Source organism: Brassica rapa, chromosome A06, assembly GCF_000309985.2.
Source record: "Brassica rapa cultivar Chiifu-401-42 chromosome A06, CAAS_Brap_v3.01, whole genome shotgun sequence".
Taxonomy (NCBI): Eukaryota; Viridiplantae; Streptophyta; class Magnoliopsida; order Brassicales; family Brassicaceae; genus Brassica; species Brassica rapa.
In genome coordinates, this window is record NC_024800.2 from 22,139,417 (window position 1) to 22,157,782 (window position 18,366).

At 33.0% G+C, this 18,366-nt stretch overlaps 3 protein-coding genes across 3 annotated transcripts; 1 reads left to right on the forward strand and 2 right to left on the reverse strand.

The window, feature by feature from the left end:
• Positions 1–12: 12 nt before the first annotated feature.
• Positions 13–1,391, reverse strand: LOC103874350 (tRNA (guanine-N(7)-)-methyltransferase). The gene is made up of 2 exons (XM_009152762.3): positions 1,158–1,391; positions 13–867 (listed from the first exon to the last, which is right to left on the reverse strand). Exon 2 carries the CDS (start codon positions 859–861, stop codon positions 106–108), a length of 756 nt encoding a protein of 251 aa, XP_009151010.2. The 5' UTR covers positions 862–867; positions 1,158–1,391; the 3' UTR covers positions 13–105.
• Positions 1,336–4,256, reverse strand: LOC103874351 (cryptochrome DASH, chloroplastic/mitochondrial). The gene is made up of 13 exons (XM_009152763.3): positions 3,771–4,256; positions 3,546–3,685; positions 3,277–3,459; positions 3,051–3,176; positions 2,889–2,963; positions 2,693–2,809; positions 2,571–2,617; positions 2,428–2,504; positions 2,282–2,357; positions 2,118–2,187; positions 1,909–2,032; positions 1,781–1,830; positions 1,336–1,694 (listed from the first exon to the last, which is right to left on the reverse strand). The coding sequence occupies exons 1-13, from the start codon at positions 4,159–4,161 to the stop codon at positions 1,452–1,454; spliced, it is 1,719 nt and encodes a 572-aa protein (XP_009151011.2). The 5' UTR covers positions 4,162–4,256; the 3' UTR covers positions 1,336–1,451.
• A 6,174-nt stretch (positions 4,257–10,430) lies between these two features.
• On the forward strand, positions 10,431–15,333 carry LOC103874352 (flowering-promoting factor 1). Its single transcript, XM_033272977.1, has one exon. The coding sequence runs from the start codon at positions 11,380–11,382 to the stop codon at positions 11,710–11,712; it is 333 nt and encodes a 110-aa protein (XP_033128868.1). The 5' UTR covers positions 10,431–11,379; the 3' UTR covers positions 11,713–15,333.
• Positions 15,334–18,366: the final 3,033 nt, after the last annotated feature.

The following is an 18,366-nucleotide window of genomic DNA, read 5'->3' on the forward strand; positions in this document are numbered from 1 at the left end:
TTAATTTCAAAATTTCTGTAAATACTATCCCAAAAATTTTAAATTAAGAAAGAAGCTGTGTTACAACAACAATAAGATGTTCACTACCAGAACAAGAAATCGAGTTCAAGAAACATAAGCAATGCGTCTGAAAACGGCTCTGAAAGTCTGTCCTCCATTCCTAGCAACTTTCTGCCCTTCCTCAGTAGCACTGCACAGAAGCTCAACGACAGGATCCGAATCAAGCTCATCTTGCGTCAAAGACTCAAACATCGGATGTTTCTCCAAGCAAGACCTCATCCACTCTCCAAGCTCCTCAACATCAGTGATCGTGTATATAATCCCACCAGCTCTAAGAACGTAAGCATACTCATCAAGCAAATCAACGCTGATCACTCTCCTCCTGTGATTCTTCTCCTTGAAATGCGGATCGGGGAAGAGGAAAAACATCTTGGAAAGCTGTCCTTTCTCAAAGTAATTCGGAATGTACTTCATCGAGTTCGTCCTAACGACAGAGACGTTCTCATACTGTCCCCCCGAGCTCGTCTTCCTCAGGGCTAAGATCCGTTCCTTGACGTATTCAGTCACTTTATCCCTCAGCTCCATGCCGATCATGAGCGTATCAGGGAAGAGCGTTGCAAGGGAGATGAGAAGGCCACCAAAGCCGCATCCGATATCTGCGAACTCAGCCTTCTTGGAGACTTCTTCGTTGTTGGCTCCAAAGAACTTGGGGAAGTGAAGCGAGAAGTCCAGATGAGATGGAGAAATGGGAATGGGGAAGTGAGAGTCACTGAGTGGGTTGCTATGAGCTCTTGCTCTGTAGAAACGCTTACGTGGAAGGCCTGTTGATTTGCTGAAGGTTGGTTTCGTTTCACTCTCCATTATCAACTTTGACACAGATAAAGACAAAAGAGATTCAATGAGCCGACATAACAAAACATAACAGTCTTGTACGAATAAGATCTGGTCTGAGCTTAACTATTGCGAAAGGAATAAACTTTGAATAAACCCAGAACGAGTCTGCAAGGGGGAACTAAAACCCTAAACCCTAATCTTCTAAAGTCTATGTTCACTGAGAAAATCGAGAGCAGGCATGTCTATGAGAAAACGGTTCATAGTTAACACAATACAACACGAACACAAAAGAAAGAAAAAAACATTGTAAGTAAGTGGAGTACCTGATTCAATCTGCACCTCGAGCTTGTTGTCCTTCGCAATCAAATCTTCGAGAGAGACGCAGATAGACAAAAGAAGAGCTTAAGCTACGTAATTAGGGTTCTCATGCTTTAAATGGGCCCAAATTCAAATAGTTATTAATGGGCTATAAGCCCATTACGATCTCAGATTGACCCATTATTCTATATGAGACGTTGTTTCAGTTTGAATTAACGCGCGCAATTACAGTTACTCAATTCACATAATGTTTTTCTTTTTAAATCGTGTAATACAAATTTGGTGAAGAATAGATGGATCTAAGGAGGACCATTGTGTCTTGAACGTCGCCCGCTGTGATTCCCTCTGAAACCTCCACCACTAGACTTCGACCCTCGAGACGTTTGAGCATTACCACCACCACCATGATGACCATGCTTCAGTGGAACAACCGTGTCCATATACATCAGTCTCCCTGGCCAATGCCTCTTCTCTTTTGGAAGCCGTCGCAGCTGCTGCACCCAAAACGCTACGTATTCCCCTTCTGGATCATAGTTCTGTGCCTGAACACAGAAACACACACAGTTCCAGTCTCTTCTTCACATCACTTGCTTATATATCAATCAAGATGTTGAAATTTTTTACTTACTTGCTTGGGAATGCTGAAGTACCGATCTTCTCTAGGATCATTTCCAACTCCTTCAATTTGCAAAAACGAAGTCTTTCATCATTTAAATGTGAATAATATAAACCAAAATGTGTTGGCCTGACTAGTACCTGCTCCATAGGTCCAGTTTCCGTAGTTAGAACAAGGATCATAGTCCAAAAGACATGTCTCAAACCATTCTGCACCCATCCGCCAGTCCAACCCCATGTCCCTCACCAGAAACGAACAAACAATCTGTGCAGCGAATGAATAAATGAACAATCAATCTCCATAAAAATAAATATGAGCTAAGTTGAACAGAGGGAGACTAATCATAAACCTGTCGGCCTCGATTTGACATGAAACCTGTTGTAGATAACTCCTTCATGTTTGCATCTATAATAGGATACCTATGCAACAATCCATGAGCAATCACTATAAAGGTTAGCCTTTAAAGCCTCTAGCATTGAGAAAATGATTAATGATATAATCAGAGATACACACCCGGTCTTGCCATCTCTCCAAGCCTCAAACAGCTTCTTATCTTGACTCCATTCACCTTGAACATTCCTTGGACCACCTACGAATTAAAAATATGCTTAATTAAAGTTCACGGTAAGCACTTAAGACTTGTCTGGTAAGCACATTACCTAGATGGAACAAGGAGTTGCCACACTTTATTGAGAGAAACCTAAAGTAATCCCTCCATATTAACTCAAACAACACCCTGCAAACATATATAACAAATCAATTGAGAAGTTTGAACCCAAGGACTAAGAGTAAAAGACATTACCAGTAGGTTGAGTTGTTTGCTACTCTTTCTCTTTCATATCTTTGAACCTGAAGATACTTTCCACATAAGTGAAAACTTCTATGTGCTTTGGGGACATTGGATAAAGGATTGAATGATCTGACCTCTTCGTAGATAAACCGAGGAGAGATACACCCAAATGCAAGCCATGGAGAGAACTTCGTCGAGTAATCAGCTCCCAACATTCCGTTCCTTGTCTCTTTGTATACTTTCAAAAGATCCTTCATGAGAAAAAGAGACATACAACATTATGTACAAGCGTCATACTAGATGCAAGAAGAGCTCAGGGTTTGCTCTTGCCTTCTTCCAAAAGTACTCAAAAACTCTGCCTACTCCTGCGCTTTCACCACCTAGAAATCTCATTCCTCTGGTCACCTGTTTCAACATACATATAAAGACTTAACTAACAAAAAATGCTTTTTATCTCTCGTCTTACCTAAAGAGCTTCTCAGAGAAACTCACCTCTTGTGGCTCGATTCCAAGTTGACCAAGAGTTGGAACATCTCCCCAGTTATCAACCGAAGGTGTTGGCCCTAGAGAAATTGGAATCCGAGTGGAGCTTCTGATCCTACACTTTGCTTCCACCGACTGCAAACGAAAACAAGCATCCATGTGTTATGATTCCTCATTGGTCTCATCCTCATTTACTCAAGAACTTAGTTACTACCAACCAAAACAAGAATCACACCTTACGAAACTGAGTGTACATCTCAGGCAAATCAAGAACATCAAACGGAAGATCATCTTTGTGGTACATTGTGCTTCCCCAGATAAGCTCAAGCTTAGTTCCATTTCCAGCCCCTTTCAAAGCTTGACCCACAAGTCTTTCAACATGAAGTTCCTCGCTGCACGTTTCTTTATGACCAAACACCTAAACACATAAAATTAAAAAAAAAAAGTTAAAACAGTCTTAAGAAACATGTCTCATCACAAGCACACAAAAAAAAAAGACTTAACTGAATGAGCTCCAAAATCTTTAGCAAGAGAGGGAAGAATGTCTTCTGGTTTACCACTCCGAATAAGAAGATTCAGTCCTCTTCTCATCAGATTCTTTCTCAAATCAGCCAAACACTCCATCAGAAAAGCACCTCTCAAAGCTAAAACATCACAACACAACACAATGTAAAACCAAAAAAAAAAAAGAATGAACATATCAAACAAAACGATCTTTTGGAGCTTTACCACCGGTTTTAGGGAAGGAGAAGTAGTGAGTTGTGTGAAAGAGACGTGGATCAAGACAGTAAACAGGCAAAAGGGTATCAGAGGAAGACCAAGCTCTGTACAATGCGTCGTTGTCAAGCACTCTTAGATCGTTCCTAAACCAGAGAATCGCCACTCCTTTGCCGTTTCTCTTCGCTGAAGAAGGCAATGCGTATCTCTCAAACGTTTTCCCTGCGACTGATTCCATCTCCTCTTCGTCGAGGGCAGGAACACGGTGTATATGTCCGTTCATTTTCCCGGCGGAGCAGAGGAACAGAGAAGAAACGGGTGGTTTCTTGGAGAGATGGCTAAGGTGAAAGCTGAATCTGCGAAGTGGGTGTGTGAGAGGAGAGGAGAGCGACGAAGCCGCCATTCGCGGGGATGCTTTGTAAAGTGTAAAGTCATCTCCTTTTTTCTCGAAGAGTTGTGGAGGCGACACGTGGCGGTTCTTGGTGAAGTGTGACGTGGCGGATGTTTAGCCTTTTGTCTGAATCTGGTGGGAGTTCTGTACTTTGACAAAATTATGATTGACGACGAAGATGGTCACGTGCATTTCAAAAATATCACGTGAGTTTACATTTTAATAGTTATTGGGCTTAAGTCTAACAAATAAGATGGGCCTTTGTTTGTTTTAATAATTTGTATGTATACTATTTACTGTTTACTATGTCTTTAATTAATAAAAATAGTCTCTTGTTTTTTTAAAAACCATTACAGGAAGTAGTATTCAAATTTTTTAATGAAAAGGCATAGTAGTCTCTGAGATTTTCAAAATCAATGCATTTTCCTGCATATTGTATGTGAAAATTTTGACTATCGTATATATTCATGAATATAGTTTAAAATGAACAAGGTAAATGAAAATGTAATTTAGTTCAAATCAGAAATGGTATAATAATTATACTTTCAGTCGAATATTTAGGATGGCATGAGAATGTTATGCGAAACCTAATTATGCAAGAATATTTGCTACATTAGTGGCCGAAGGAGTCATGAAACGACAATTATACTTTGTTAATTATTAGTTTATGCCTTTGATATTTGATCTAACATATATAGTAACTAGGGGAGGTCCGCGCTACGCGCAGAATTGGATCGATTTTTTATAAGAGATATAATTTTGTGAAAATTTTCTTTTATGTTAAGTTGAGTGTGAAGATGATTATGTTGTCTACACTATATTTCAATTATATAACTAAAAATGATCAGATTCTTAGTATTTTTGTGTTTTAATCATGAATTGTAATTTTTTAGTGTTTTAAGTTTTATAACACTATAAAATACATAAATCAATCGAATTCAATCTCTACATAAATCAATCGGATTCAATCAAAAGAGAGTTATTTGGTTGATTATGTTAAGTTGGGTGTGAGTGATTGTTGATTAAGTTTCGTGTTTTAATTCAGTATTTGTTCTTTGGTTCTCATCTCATATATTTTTAAATTATATTTTTGCATTTGTTTGTTTCAAGATTATTATTTTTTACATTTTATGTAATTTTATGCAAGTTATTTTAAAATTCAAGAGGTATTTTAAATACCAAAATATCTCAATGCATATTTTTTTTTCCTTTTAACATGTTCTTTTTACTACTACATAATATAATTTCATAATCTATAACCACTTTAAGATTTTTTAAAATGTTAAGATATGAATTTTATCCCTTTTTTCTCTCTTAAAAAATCATCTTTGTTTTGGAATATGAAAAAATTCTATAAATATTAAATTAATTATTATATTTATATGCAATAAATCTAAACAGCCTAATTTTATTTGTTTTCAGCAAAACTTGTCCAATTTGCTTTTGAAAATATATATTTTTTGTTTCCACATTTTTATTCAGTTTTCTGATTTTTTGTAGTTTATTTATTAATTAAGTTGTATATTCAACATATAGTCTTTCACCATTATGTTTGTGTCTAGTCGCTATTTTCTAATCATAATCAACAAACTATACCATGTGTTCATCTTCCGAGATCCACAATCTATCCTATATATCATTTAATCACAATTGGCCTTTGTATACACCAAACTGTATGTGCAACTATCTAGCCATTTATCTCTTTAACAACACAATTGTTTATCTGACTTCAATTTTATCTCGTTCCATTCGTTGCTCACTCAAATCCAAACAACTTAGACCTACTCGATCCTTTATATGTTATATTAGTCTGTGGAATACATTACAAACTATGTAGACATTAACCATCCACTCGTGTCTTTCATGTTTTCTCTTCCAAACATTTGCTTAATGTTTGGTTCTTTTTTTTGTTCCGTTTAAAAATAAGTAATTTAAACTTTAAATTTGAGATATTTCATATGACAAAACTGTTTTATTAGAATAATGGTTAGTTCTATCGACAGGAAAATATTATCAAATTTTCTATTTTCTTTTCTTCTTGATTAAATTAATTTGGAAAATAATCAAGCTTTCCTACATCAATTTTATATTTTAAACTTATTTTATTTAAGATATTTATTTATAAGTCAAAGATGACGATAACTGACATATCATCAGTTTAGTGTCCCTTGTTTTGTGTTTGGTCTAAGCATGATTTTTTTCAAACAAATCCCCTTCATTTTGTTAAATTCTAAATGGTTTTCTTATTAATTTGTCAGAGAACAAACTACTAAACTTACAAAAACATAATCACTGATCTGATATGTACGATTAGTTTTCGTCACTATGGCCAGTGATTAATCCAAAAACTTTGTAAGATCCTACTGATCGAATTCTTCAAAAAAAAATAGTATATGATTTCTAGTAATGTAAAAGCTTATGTAGGCTACATGTTTTTCATATACTGGAAAGTTGGAACTTGTCGAAGCTTTATTCTTCTAGTAAAGTAAACCATGGATCACCCCAAACCTAATAATAATTGTGTCTCCCGTGAACAGATTCTTTTTGTTGGTTGAGTGATATAGAAAATTTATACATGAGCAAAATTTGCAGCTGCTCATTCACATTTTACACCGTTGAACAAAATGATCCAAAATCATTGATTCTACACTTTGGTCCTCCGTGTATTGTCAAAAGCTTCTTTCATCAACTCTCCAATACCACATAAATTTGGTGACCAGAACAATTATTTGCAATGGTGTACATAGAATTGGAAAACCATAACTTCCAACCAAATCAACCACTTCCCATTATTCCTCTTCCACCTTATTCTAGTCGCCACACAATTCCACTGATGGTGTTCTTCTGTTATCTTTCACATACTATATCCTCACTGATACTCTCACTGTAATATGCAACTGGAATTATCATGATGAAACACCATGTTTGTGGACATGTGTCACGTGTATAGAGTTTGGGAAGCCCAACAGCCCCATACATGATCAGAGTCAGAAGATTGGTACTTCGCAACAAACATCTTGGTTATGTTACTTCGGACTTGTTCTTGAGTCCACATCTAAGGATTTTGGATTTGTCAAGTAAATTCTTCAACGGGGTACTCCCGCACTCTGTTTTCAACGCCACTGAGCTTCAGACAATCTCGTTTGGAATCAAGAATCTCTCTGGTCAATTGCCTCAGATTATCAACATTTTCATTAGTCCAGGTTCTGAATCTGCTAACGCTTTTACAGGAGAATCATCCATTCTCAACGGAGCCAGCTTACACAAATCATTTATTCTTGTCATTCTTTCTCTGCAGAGACTGCTAGAAAATTAGCAACCAAAAGACCATTGCTTATCAGAAAGATAATATTTGTATTATGAGCTGCCATGATGACGCTTTGTTAAAAAAGAAACGAATCAAAGATATCACCAGAACAAATAACTGCCAGAAACATTGATCTTCTTCGTAAATAATCTAAGGGTAAACACAATTGTATATCTTGAGTTGCCAGTTACAACACAAAACATAAAATATAAAATTTATATAAACAGAATCCCGCAGGCTGATCATAGGGAAGCTAACGCAAGTATGGAAAGATCATATACAGATTTTCATTCTTCACAAATAGTTACGTTCCGTATATATGCTAACATTCTAACGCAGCGAAGGTCACATTAATAAAGAAAAAGAACACATAAGAGAGACTCTTGCAGCGGTTGAAGTGGAGAACATATCTGTAATTATAGCATCATTAACAGGTTGTATTTTGAAATCATGGACACCAATAGGCTTGCATATTCCAAACTTTAATGAGTTTGAATCCCTTTGATATCTGGTACGGACGACAATTTCCGGATTAGAAACTATCTCCAGAAGAGGTTAAATAAGATATTGAAACTAAAGATTGATAAATCTGAGTTTATAGGCCGTCATATGTTACAAAACTACAATGATCATGAGTTTAAAGAACAGAATAAACCCAGTGTCGAGGAGAAGCACGTCTACACACATCAACTTGCCACCGCGTAAGCTTCTTGCTTCCCAGAACCTGAGAAGACACACCTCCAGCCTTCAAATCAGAGAGCAAGACAGATGAGGCAGCCATTATACTCATAAAATAATTTTCTTTCAATATTAGGAACTGTTAAGAGGATGATCATAGGGATGAATACTAACCTTTTTATAGGTGAGAATCACGGCCTGATAGATGGGTAAGATTCATTGAATTTGAAATGGTAGTGGCCTAGTGGGCAGGGGAGTTAGGTTCTAGTTAATGCTCAATGAATGCGGCTTGTAACGTTTCAGAAGGTGACTAATCGAATCTGAAACGACTTGAACAGACTATGACGGGGAGATTACTGACGAAACGTCGAGTCACATGCCATCTCAGATCCACCATTTTTGGTATACAGAATCAGAACTTTGAAGACCCGATGAACCCTAAAAATGTTAATTAGGAAGAAGACTAAGGCGAGACAGGCTTGCTTCTTGTCGGGATTTCGGTCCAAAAATCAGTATCTATATAATAAGATTCGCCAAGCCCATTAACGATATGTAAAGCAATTAGTTTTTAAATGACCATGCCACATGTCACCTCCATATTTCTCTATTTGATGACGTGTTTCTCTGAGAAGAGAGTCACCCTCTTCTTTATAGTATTAGATTCTTCAATTCACAGAACATATTTTAGATAGATAGATGCGCTCCTTTATATTAATTATCCTCTTCCCGCATCTCTACATTTTCAAATAGTTAAGACTGATTTTTTCTTCTTCTTTTTTCATTAGAAATTCTTTATATCAAACATGGAAAGATACATATATAGCTAGACAAACTGAAAATAATAGTGTGAGCTTTTACAAAAAACAGTATAGCAAAATTATAAAAATGTTAATACAATTCTAGGCATTGAAGAAAATTAATATAGTGTAACTTATAAATGCATTCGACCGCGCGATGACGCATGTGTGTAAGTCCACTAATACAATAACCGATTGGCTAGCTATGATAGAATAATCTCTATAATATTATTTGAAAAGTCATTTTACTAGTTGTCGCTCTCACATTAACTCTCACGGTGGTTGATTACTACGATACTCCTAATGAAATAAAAAAAGTACATTTAAATATTATTTTTTACTTTTTAAAATTTTCCAAATAACAATATAAATAAAAAAGAAACATTTATAAAGTTTTAAAAATAATTTAAAAACGAAAAAATATATGTATATATAATATGATTTCATAAAAAAATGAAAGTTCACAAAATAGTAATATTCTATTTAAAAGATATCTTTAAGTAACAAAAAATATATATTTTGAAGTAATAAAATACTTTTTTTATCTACATCTTCTTAGATGAAAAATTATATTTGTATATAATGTGATTTCATAAAAACAAAAGTTCATACAAATGATCTTGATATTAGAAAAAGAAATATTTTTATTTTAAAACATAATTTTACACAATACAAATATATATTTTCAAGTGATTGAATTTTTTATATATATCTATATATTTTCTTAGATGATTACACAAAATAATTAAGTAACACAAAAGTATATAGGTTTAATTGACAAAAAATATTTTTTTATTATTATTATTGAAATGTTTTTTTATGTTTTTTCATATATTTAGTTTACCATAATATCTGAAAATTACAAGAAAATAAATAAATTTTATTTTACTTATATAATATAATTTATAAAATACAATCACATTTTTACTGCATATTTTAAGAGATATTGAAAAAACTAAAAATAAATTTTAGCAATAAACATATTAACAAATGAACATATTAGCAACTAATCCAACTTATATCTAAAATCATAGATGTAACTACAATAAGAATGTATAATTTATTAGCAACTAATCCAATTTATATATAAAATCATAGATGTAACTACAATAAGAATGTATAATTTATTTATTTTGTTTATATAATAATTATTTATTTATTTTGTTTATATAATAATAATTTATTTATTTTATAAATTTAAATTATATGATGACTTAAAACATATTAACAAATGATAAATAAAATATTAACTCACTGTTACAATTTAGATCTTTTGTAAAATTTATATATATGCATGAGACTTTAGAATATTATCATTATATTAATTTATGTAATTTAGAATTAGACATTATAGTTTATTTTTTATTTCATTCTAATCACAATATATCTTAAATTATACATAATCTTAATAAAATATATTTATGTATTTAAGACAACAACCAACCTAAAATACAAATAAGAAAATTAATAAAAATTTAATACATTTACAAGAAATAAATATTATAATTGAATTCAAATAAATAGACAGAATCCAATATGTCCAAATGACAAATAAATTCACTGTAAAAACAACAAAACCAATTAGATAAATATTTAATTAAAGTAATATGATATGATTAATATAAATTATGCATACAAATTATAAATTAATTTAAAATTAAAAATAAATATCGATTAATTATTATATTATATTTATTTTATAAATATTTATGTCCGTGCATGTGCACGGAAAAATTACCTAGTATGTATATGTTAGGGAAGTGTGTGCTGTTAAATTTTCATAGCGTCGAATAATTCATAATCTTTATAAGAATTAATATAAGAGATAGAGATTCGCCTACCATTATTGTATGCGTGGTTCTCTTAATTCGTGATTCTCCCACCATTAGGGCTATTGTCCATGGTTTTTTAATACTGATTTGTCGCTTAAAAGATGAGTGAGTGAATTGGATTACAATGTTTAATCACGAAAAGTGTGCTTATAATTGGTAGAATCAGAAAGGATGCTAAAGTAACGTTAACCGTCGGATTTAAGAAATAAAAAGATTGTATGCATAATGACATGACATTATGGAATAATACATTTTAAAAAATGAATATAAATTTTTATTGAAATATCTAGATAAGAGCATCTGTATTAACAATTTATCAACACAAAAATTATGTTGATATATAATGTTTTATATGTAAAATAAAATATTAATCTATTTTTTTATTAAAAAACACATTGGTGTGAATCTAATATTAATATTCACGTTTAATTTTGCTTAATGAAAATCTGCTTAATAATTAAACAAGCTCTTTTAGTTACGTTCAAAAGAATACACGTTTGTCTTGATGTGATAGAGCCTCTCAGCTCTATAAAAACACTTATGCACACACCTCTCCTTAATAAAAATAAACACTAAACCATCTCATACTCTCTCTTTCTCTTATCTCAAGAAGATCATGTCAGGCGTGTGGGTATTCAAGAACGGAGTGATACGGCTAGTGGAGAACCCTAACCAGTCAGGAAGCGACACAAACAGCCGAAGGAAAGTGATGGTCTATTTACCGACAGGAGAAGTGATCTCATCTTACTCGACCCTCGAGCAGGTTCTCGGGAGTCTTGGCTGGGAGAGGTACTTCGGTGGCGGCGACACAGATCTTCTCCAATTCCACAAACGCTCATCAATTGATCTCATCTCTCTCCCTAAAGATTTCACCAAATTCAGCTCCGTTTACATGTACGATATTGTCGTCAAGAACCCAAATTACTTCCACGTCCGAGACTCCAATTAAAACTTTTTTTTTTTCTTTTTGTGTTTGTGTGTGTGTGTTGTTTTAGTTGTTTTTAATTGAATGTTTTTTGGGTTTTGTTTTAGTTGCATGTGCATGTTTTATTTGTTGTGGACGTTGAGAGTTGTGTAACTGTGTATGTAATTGTGCTTTAATGAGAGTTGGGATTAATAATATTGTTTAGTTTAGGGATAACTCAATCTTAAAAGGGTTTAATTTCATTAATCGTATCGGGCACACCATGGTTATTGGAAAATATATGCTCGTTTGGCTCAGTGAATCGCAAATGCTTTTTATATATTAATCCAAATCTCAGTTTCAGGAATGAATTCTTTTTTTTAAACCTATATATCTACGAAATGATGACGGTTTTGATAGCATTAATCCATGTTAATATATTTTTAAGCCATAGCAAAAATCCATGAAATCATCTATCATATAAAAAAGTTAAACATTGTCATGTCATGTGAATATGTGATCGAGCTAGAAATTACCATCACAAACTCTTGTTCATCTTCCGTACAACTTTGATGCCACTAATATTAGGTATATATATTGATGGAATATTTTAGGGACCCCATGGGGTATGATGATATTATTTTCGCTAATGTATCCTGATTCTTAGAGGCTCTTTAACTTTATGCTGTTCGATCTTACTATTGATCTCCGGATATATGTTTCTCATTTCATAAATTTTAAAATAAGTTTAAATAAGTTGGAAACATACATAGCGCTATATTTTTGTTTATTTTTGGGATAAAATATCTTTTTTAATTGTTTTTGCTAGCTAGAAACGCATAAGTTCTGATTGGCTTTCGTGCTAGAGCGTCGAAGAGACAATACACAAAAACTTTTGCAGTGGTTGTGTCAGTTTCTCAGTGATGAACATTACCAAGCAGCTCACACATTATATGAAGAAAAACAGTCTATCAAGTGGAAGAAATGATGAGACATCATTTGCCAGAAAATATCAAAATTTCCAAGAATTTGAAAGATATTTGTATTTTGTAAATGTTGCGTATCCGACTGTAATATTTAAAAGTTGGAATACAATTTTTTTTTGTGCAACAAGTTGGAATACAATATGGACAAAGAGATGTCGACAGTAGGTCCTTGCTTTGTATCCCTACATTCATAACGTCATGACTTTGTACCCGAAACAAAACAATGCATCGAGATGCAAGTAATGATGATATATTATTGGTTTAACTAATTAGTCTATATGATTTGTAATCACATCGTTGACGAGGCTTGTCAAAAAAAATCCCACATAAACGTAAGCAATAGAACACAGTGGTTCACGTGAAGAACGCAATGTCAGCTTCTTGGCGAACCTACGGGAATCCGAAACGTGTCTAAAGAGACATTGCTTCGAGAAACACTTCCCACTCTCGAGGAGTACTGCTCACGTGGCCAGAGTTTTTATATCGTCGACATGCACACACTATCATTATGTAGACATGTATGTATAGGCGTGTGACAAGTATTGGTACACTGTAGAAGGAAAAAATTTCAGCAGCATTTATTGGTGAGTGACATTGATTTGTGGAAGATTCTGACGTATAGTCGACATGGCATGCCGTAGTCCATAAGAGAATAGGGCGAAGCTAAAATTTAGGTCACTTTGAGAAACTAGTTTAGGAGACATCACATCTTGTTCTGCCGTCGTAGTTAAAAGTGTACTGCATGTGCTGATAGAAGATTGGACATGTCATTACCAAAACATTATTCATTCAGTTTCTATTGTATTTATACATTTTACATCTGCAATCGATACTACGTTCGTATGTTTGAATATAGTCATAACCTATGCTTTGATTGTATCTCCATATACTCTTTGGTTATTCAGTCATATTAAAGCATCAATTTATTCTGATGGAATGTGATTATTTTGATATCTGTTTAAGTTGAATGTTAGTGTAATAGAATTTTGCTTTAGTAGATCTATTGTTTTTATACAAACGTAATATTTTTTTTAACATCAAAAGACTATTCTAACAAGCCTAATGGTTAATTAGTAATATAGAACATGATTAATTATTTGGTTAAATATTATATACAACATATAATGTCATATATATATTATATAGAACTAACTAATACTATACAAAATGCTTACAAATGTTGAAGCAAAATTTACTGTCTATATTTTAAATGAGAATTTTTTTTTTTTTTAAACTTAACAATATTTCAATTGTAAATTTTGTTTAAAGTCAGTTTTTGGATCATTTAAAAAACATTTGCATCTTTTAAATACTTTTATAAATGTTTTTCAATAATTATGGTTGATCATCTATTCGATTGAAGAACTTTGGATTTATAGCCTTAAAAGAAAAGAGAACGCACCAATACAAAATTCTGAGTATCAATTTCGTTCAAAAAGGAAAGTGTTGTCGCAAAACCGAAGAGAAAGGACAATTTATTACATAACAAAGTTAGGGTATAGAATTAGGAAAATTGGGAACACATGTCGTTTTATAATTACTAGAATGATAAGGAAAAGTAAAAAAAAAAAGGATAAGCTTTCTTTACGAACAAGGAAAATGTCTATAAAACATTAATAAAACTTTTGCTCCTTCGATTATTGCAACCGATATAAACCTCTTCTTAAATCTCTCAAATTAATCAAGTCAAACATAGCTGAATCTCAAGACACGTACAATCTCCAGTTTTGGTCTGAGTTTTCGATTTCGGGTTATAGGTTTTGGTTTCCTTACGTGAAAAATCAATTTTTAAAAACCCTAAGAGGAAAAAAAGGATGACAAATTTTCTGATGCTTCCAGATGATTTGGTATTAAACTGTTTAGCACGCGTCTCAAGACTAGATTATCCAATCCTCTCATTAGTCTCCAAGAGATTAATTCCGATCTCTCCTTGCCTCAACAAAGCTTCACCAGACCCGAACCCTCTTAGGCCGCACCGAGAGCTGTCTCTACGTATGCTTATCGCTCCCTACAGACTCTAACCCAACACTTTGGTTCAGTCTCTGTCGTCCAACGCCAAATAGCTCCAAAAAAGTTTTAATCCCAGTTTCATCTCCTAATCTTCCACCTTGCTCATCTTCATCCTAAATTGCAGTGGTTGGTCCTAATATGGCCCTGTTCGTTTGCTCACCCAGATGATCCATCTGGGTGAAGATGCAAATTGATGTTCGTTAAGTGCATTATAATGCTACATCCAGATGGATCGCTCAGCTGAACTCATTTCAAATTCTCACCCAAATGAAGGTGAGTCTTGATGGTGCATCTGGATGCAGATGCATCTAGTTCAGTCCAAAATAATAAATAACAAAAATGACCTTTTAAAATCAAAATATTATATTCAAACCATAAATTCTATTTTTTTTGCATATACATTTTTTCGCTATAACCAAAAAATATATTTTCTCGCAAAACGGAAAAACACACTTTCCCGTCAAAACCGCAAGATGCATTTTTCCGCAAAAAAACATAAAACACACATTTTCATTAAAACACATTTTTTGGCTAAACCAGTAAAACCACACTTTTCGACCAAAACCCAAAAAACGCATATTCCCGCCAAAACTTCAAAAGCATTTTCCGGCCAAAACCGCAAAAAGCATTTTCCCGCCAAAACCGGAAAAACGCATTTTCCCGCCAAAACCGGAAAATTGTATTTTCCGGTAAAATCAGAAAACGTATTTTCCCGCCAAAACCGAAAAAATGTATTTTTCCGCCAAAACCGGAAAAACGCATTTTTCCGCCAAAACCGGAAAAATGTATTTTACCGTCAAAACCGGAAAATAAAATTTTACCGTCAAAACCGGAAAACGCATTTCCCGCCAAAACTGGAAAAATGCATTTTCCCGCCAAAATCGGAAAAACGCATTTTCCCACCAAAACAAGAAAAATTGTATTTTCCCGCCAAAACTTCAAAACATACTTTTTCCGTCCAACCCGCAAAAAACATATTTTTTCGCCAAACTCATAAAACGTATTTTTCCGCCAAAACCATAAAAATGCACTTTTTCGCGGAAAACACATATTTCGTCAAAAACCGCAAAAATATTTTCGGCCAAAACCGTAAAAATGCTATTTTCCGCCGAAACGTAAAAAATTATATTTTAGTCATTTTATTAACAAGTTCACCTAGATGCAGATGAAAGTTAAAAAATGACAAGCAAACGAACATAGTTGCATTCAGATGATTCATTTGGATGCATGGACGAAATGAAGAAACGAACAACACCCAGATGGAGCATCTGGATAAGACATCTAGATGGACCATCTGGATGCATCTTCTAGATGTACAAACGAACAGGACCTATCTACTTTTTGGAGGGTTGGTAAATGTTAGGAATAACAAAGCTGATCATTTGTCTAGCGTCATGGTCTTGGAACATAAATATTTTTTACTGAGTTCATAATATATAAATTTAATATTAATATGTCAAAATGCCAAATTTTAACTTGAATATTATAGGGTTTATCAAAAGAAAAATACACTAAAAAAATGTCCCCTAATTTTAAGGGGTCACTTGACTCCACAAGCCTTTTAGTGCCTCCGGCCCTGAGCATGAACATGGCTCATGCGTTTTCTTGCTTAACTGTAAATATCATTGAAAATGAAAAAGTTTACAAGCATGTAGTTTATAAACTACGAATTTGTTAACATGGCAAAAATAGAGAAAAAACATGTCAACAAACTAAGGATTTGAACTTTAGAGGCGCTTTGTTAGATCAACAAAAGGCCATGAGGTGCTTGAAGGCTTTCCTGGTCTTGCGAGCAGAGATAGTGTTCCTGATTGTTTTGTCAACAAGCTTGAAGAGATCAGATGAAGTTGTCACCTGATTTTTGAAGATTCTGTTGTTTCTTTCAGTCCAAAGCCTTTGATGAGAAAATATATGTAACAGGAGGCTGCAAAGATATCAATTCGACGAACAGGTTTTTGATACCAAGACACAAACTTGGGATTTTTTGCGGATATCTAACGAAGAGATATGTAGACCCTCAGAGTACAAAAGTGTAACCCATGAAGGAGCGGTCTATGTAAAATGTGAGGTAGAAAGAATGACTTGCAAGCTGCACAAAGGTATAAGATGGAGTGCAGCAGACTTAGGAGGTTATTGGTAAGTAAATTCTCATAAACTTCGAAAATTTTGAGATTCCATTGTTATTGGTTCTTAGATTTCAAAAATCTTAATAAAATTCATTATTATTGATTTAAGAATTTTCAAAATTCATTCAAATACTTTGTTATTCAAAAAGTTTAGTTATTATAATTCTGAATAAATCTAGTGTTATTGGAAGATAGATTCTTTTCATTTTTATTCATAAGACTCAACTTTCAAAATATCATATATATCCATGTGATTTTCAAATTCAAAGTGATAATTCTTACAAAATATCAATTGCACCTTAAATCCAAAATATGTCCAAAACTATAATTCATTATATTTTGTATATTATTACATTTTTGAATATATAATTATATTTATATTGTTTTATCATTTTTGAATATATATATATTTATAAATATTAAAATACTTTTTTTTTAAATAGTTTGAAAAAGCATTTTCAAATTTCAAAAAGAAAATTTGAAAAAAAATGAATTTGTTTTTGAAAAAAATTTATAAAAGTTTTGAATCTGAAAACATATAATTATAAATTATAAAAATAATAATTTTTTATTTATTTATTATTATTTATTTGAGAAATTCTTTAGGATAGACTTAAAAACGTTTTTGTCACAAATAGAGACATTAAAAATAAAAATGACCAAAATAGACTTAAATGTTATCAAAAGATTTTGCCTCTTTAATGAATCCTCTTTTGGATATACAAATTCATGAAAATCTATTTCAATCTAAAGAAGTTATGATCAAATTTTGTAAGAATGTATAAACATTTTCACAATCTACATAATTTTAAAAATCTATCAACTCTTAAAATTTACTAACTCTACACAAACTCAATCTCCCAGTAACCCCTCCTTAGTGATGAATATGGGATGGCGTAGCTTCTCATCTCTTTGTGTGATAGAGAACGTGTTATACCTTTATAGCTGGAAGATCTATTGGTATGACTCCAGAGATAGATTATGGAAAGATTTGAAGGGTTTAGATATATATCCTAGGTTATCGTTAAGTAACCATGTTAAATTGAATGATTATGGTGGGAAAATGGCTGTTTTGTGGGACGAGTATGACTGTGGTATGAAGAAAGAGATTTGGTGTGCCGAAATTGCGATTAAGAAAAACCTATTTGGGGCGCCTTCGGGGATGCTCAAGTATTTTGACGTTTTGTCACAACCAGTGAACGACATATCTTAGAGCATGCCCTTGCTACTACCATTTGATTAATACGGGTCATATCATAATCATGTAAACATTTAATTTCATTATATCACTGTTATGATTTTGTTTTCTTTCATTTATTCATGACCTTTTTTCTGCAGTCATATGTTTTTTTTAACTTATAGTGAATCTTAAAAGATGGAAACTCATATTTGTCTTGAATTTTGATGAATACAAGCTAATGCAAGTGAATAAGAAACGAGAGTTGCAAAGTTTTCAGTTAAAAAACATATTGCATATTTTTGTTTTAAAAGGTTCAACAACAGATTGTTCCGGAGTTGGAATCTAATTTCAAGTCCCAGGAGAGCCTAAGTTAGCGTTTTGAAGGTTGTCCCTGGAA

Bases quoted from the DNA above. Each gene is read 5' to 3' on its own strand.
- LOC103874350 (XM_009152762.3), bottom strand. From the start codon at position 861: ATGGAGAGTGAAACGAAACCAACCTTCAGCAAATCAACAGGCCTTCCA.
- LOC103874351 (XM_009152763.3), bottom strand. From the start codon at position 4,161: ATGGCGGCTTCGTCGCTCTCCTCTCCTCTCACACACCCACTTCGCAGA. The intron at 2,505-2,570 runs GTAATGTCTTTT...ATATGTTTGCAG, and splicing joins GCAAACAACTCAACCTACTG to GGTGTTGTTTGAGTTAATAT. The intron at 1,695-1,780 runs GTAAGTAAAAAA...TTCTGTGTTCAG, and splicing joins ACTTCAGCATTCCCAAGCAA to GCACAGAACTATGATCCAGA.
- LOC103874352 (XM_033272977.1), top strand. From the start codon at position 11,380: ATGTCAGGCGTGTGGGTATTCAAGAACGGAGTGATACGGCTAGTGGAG.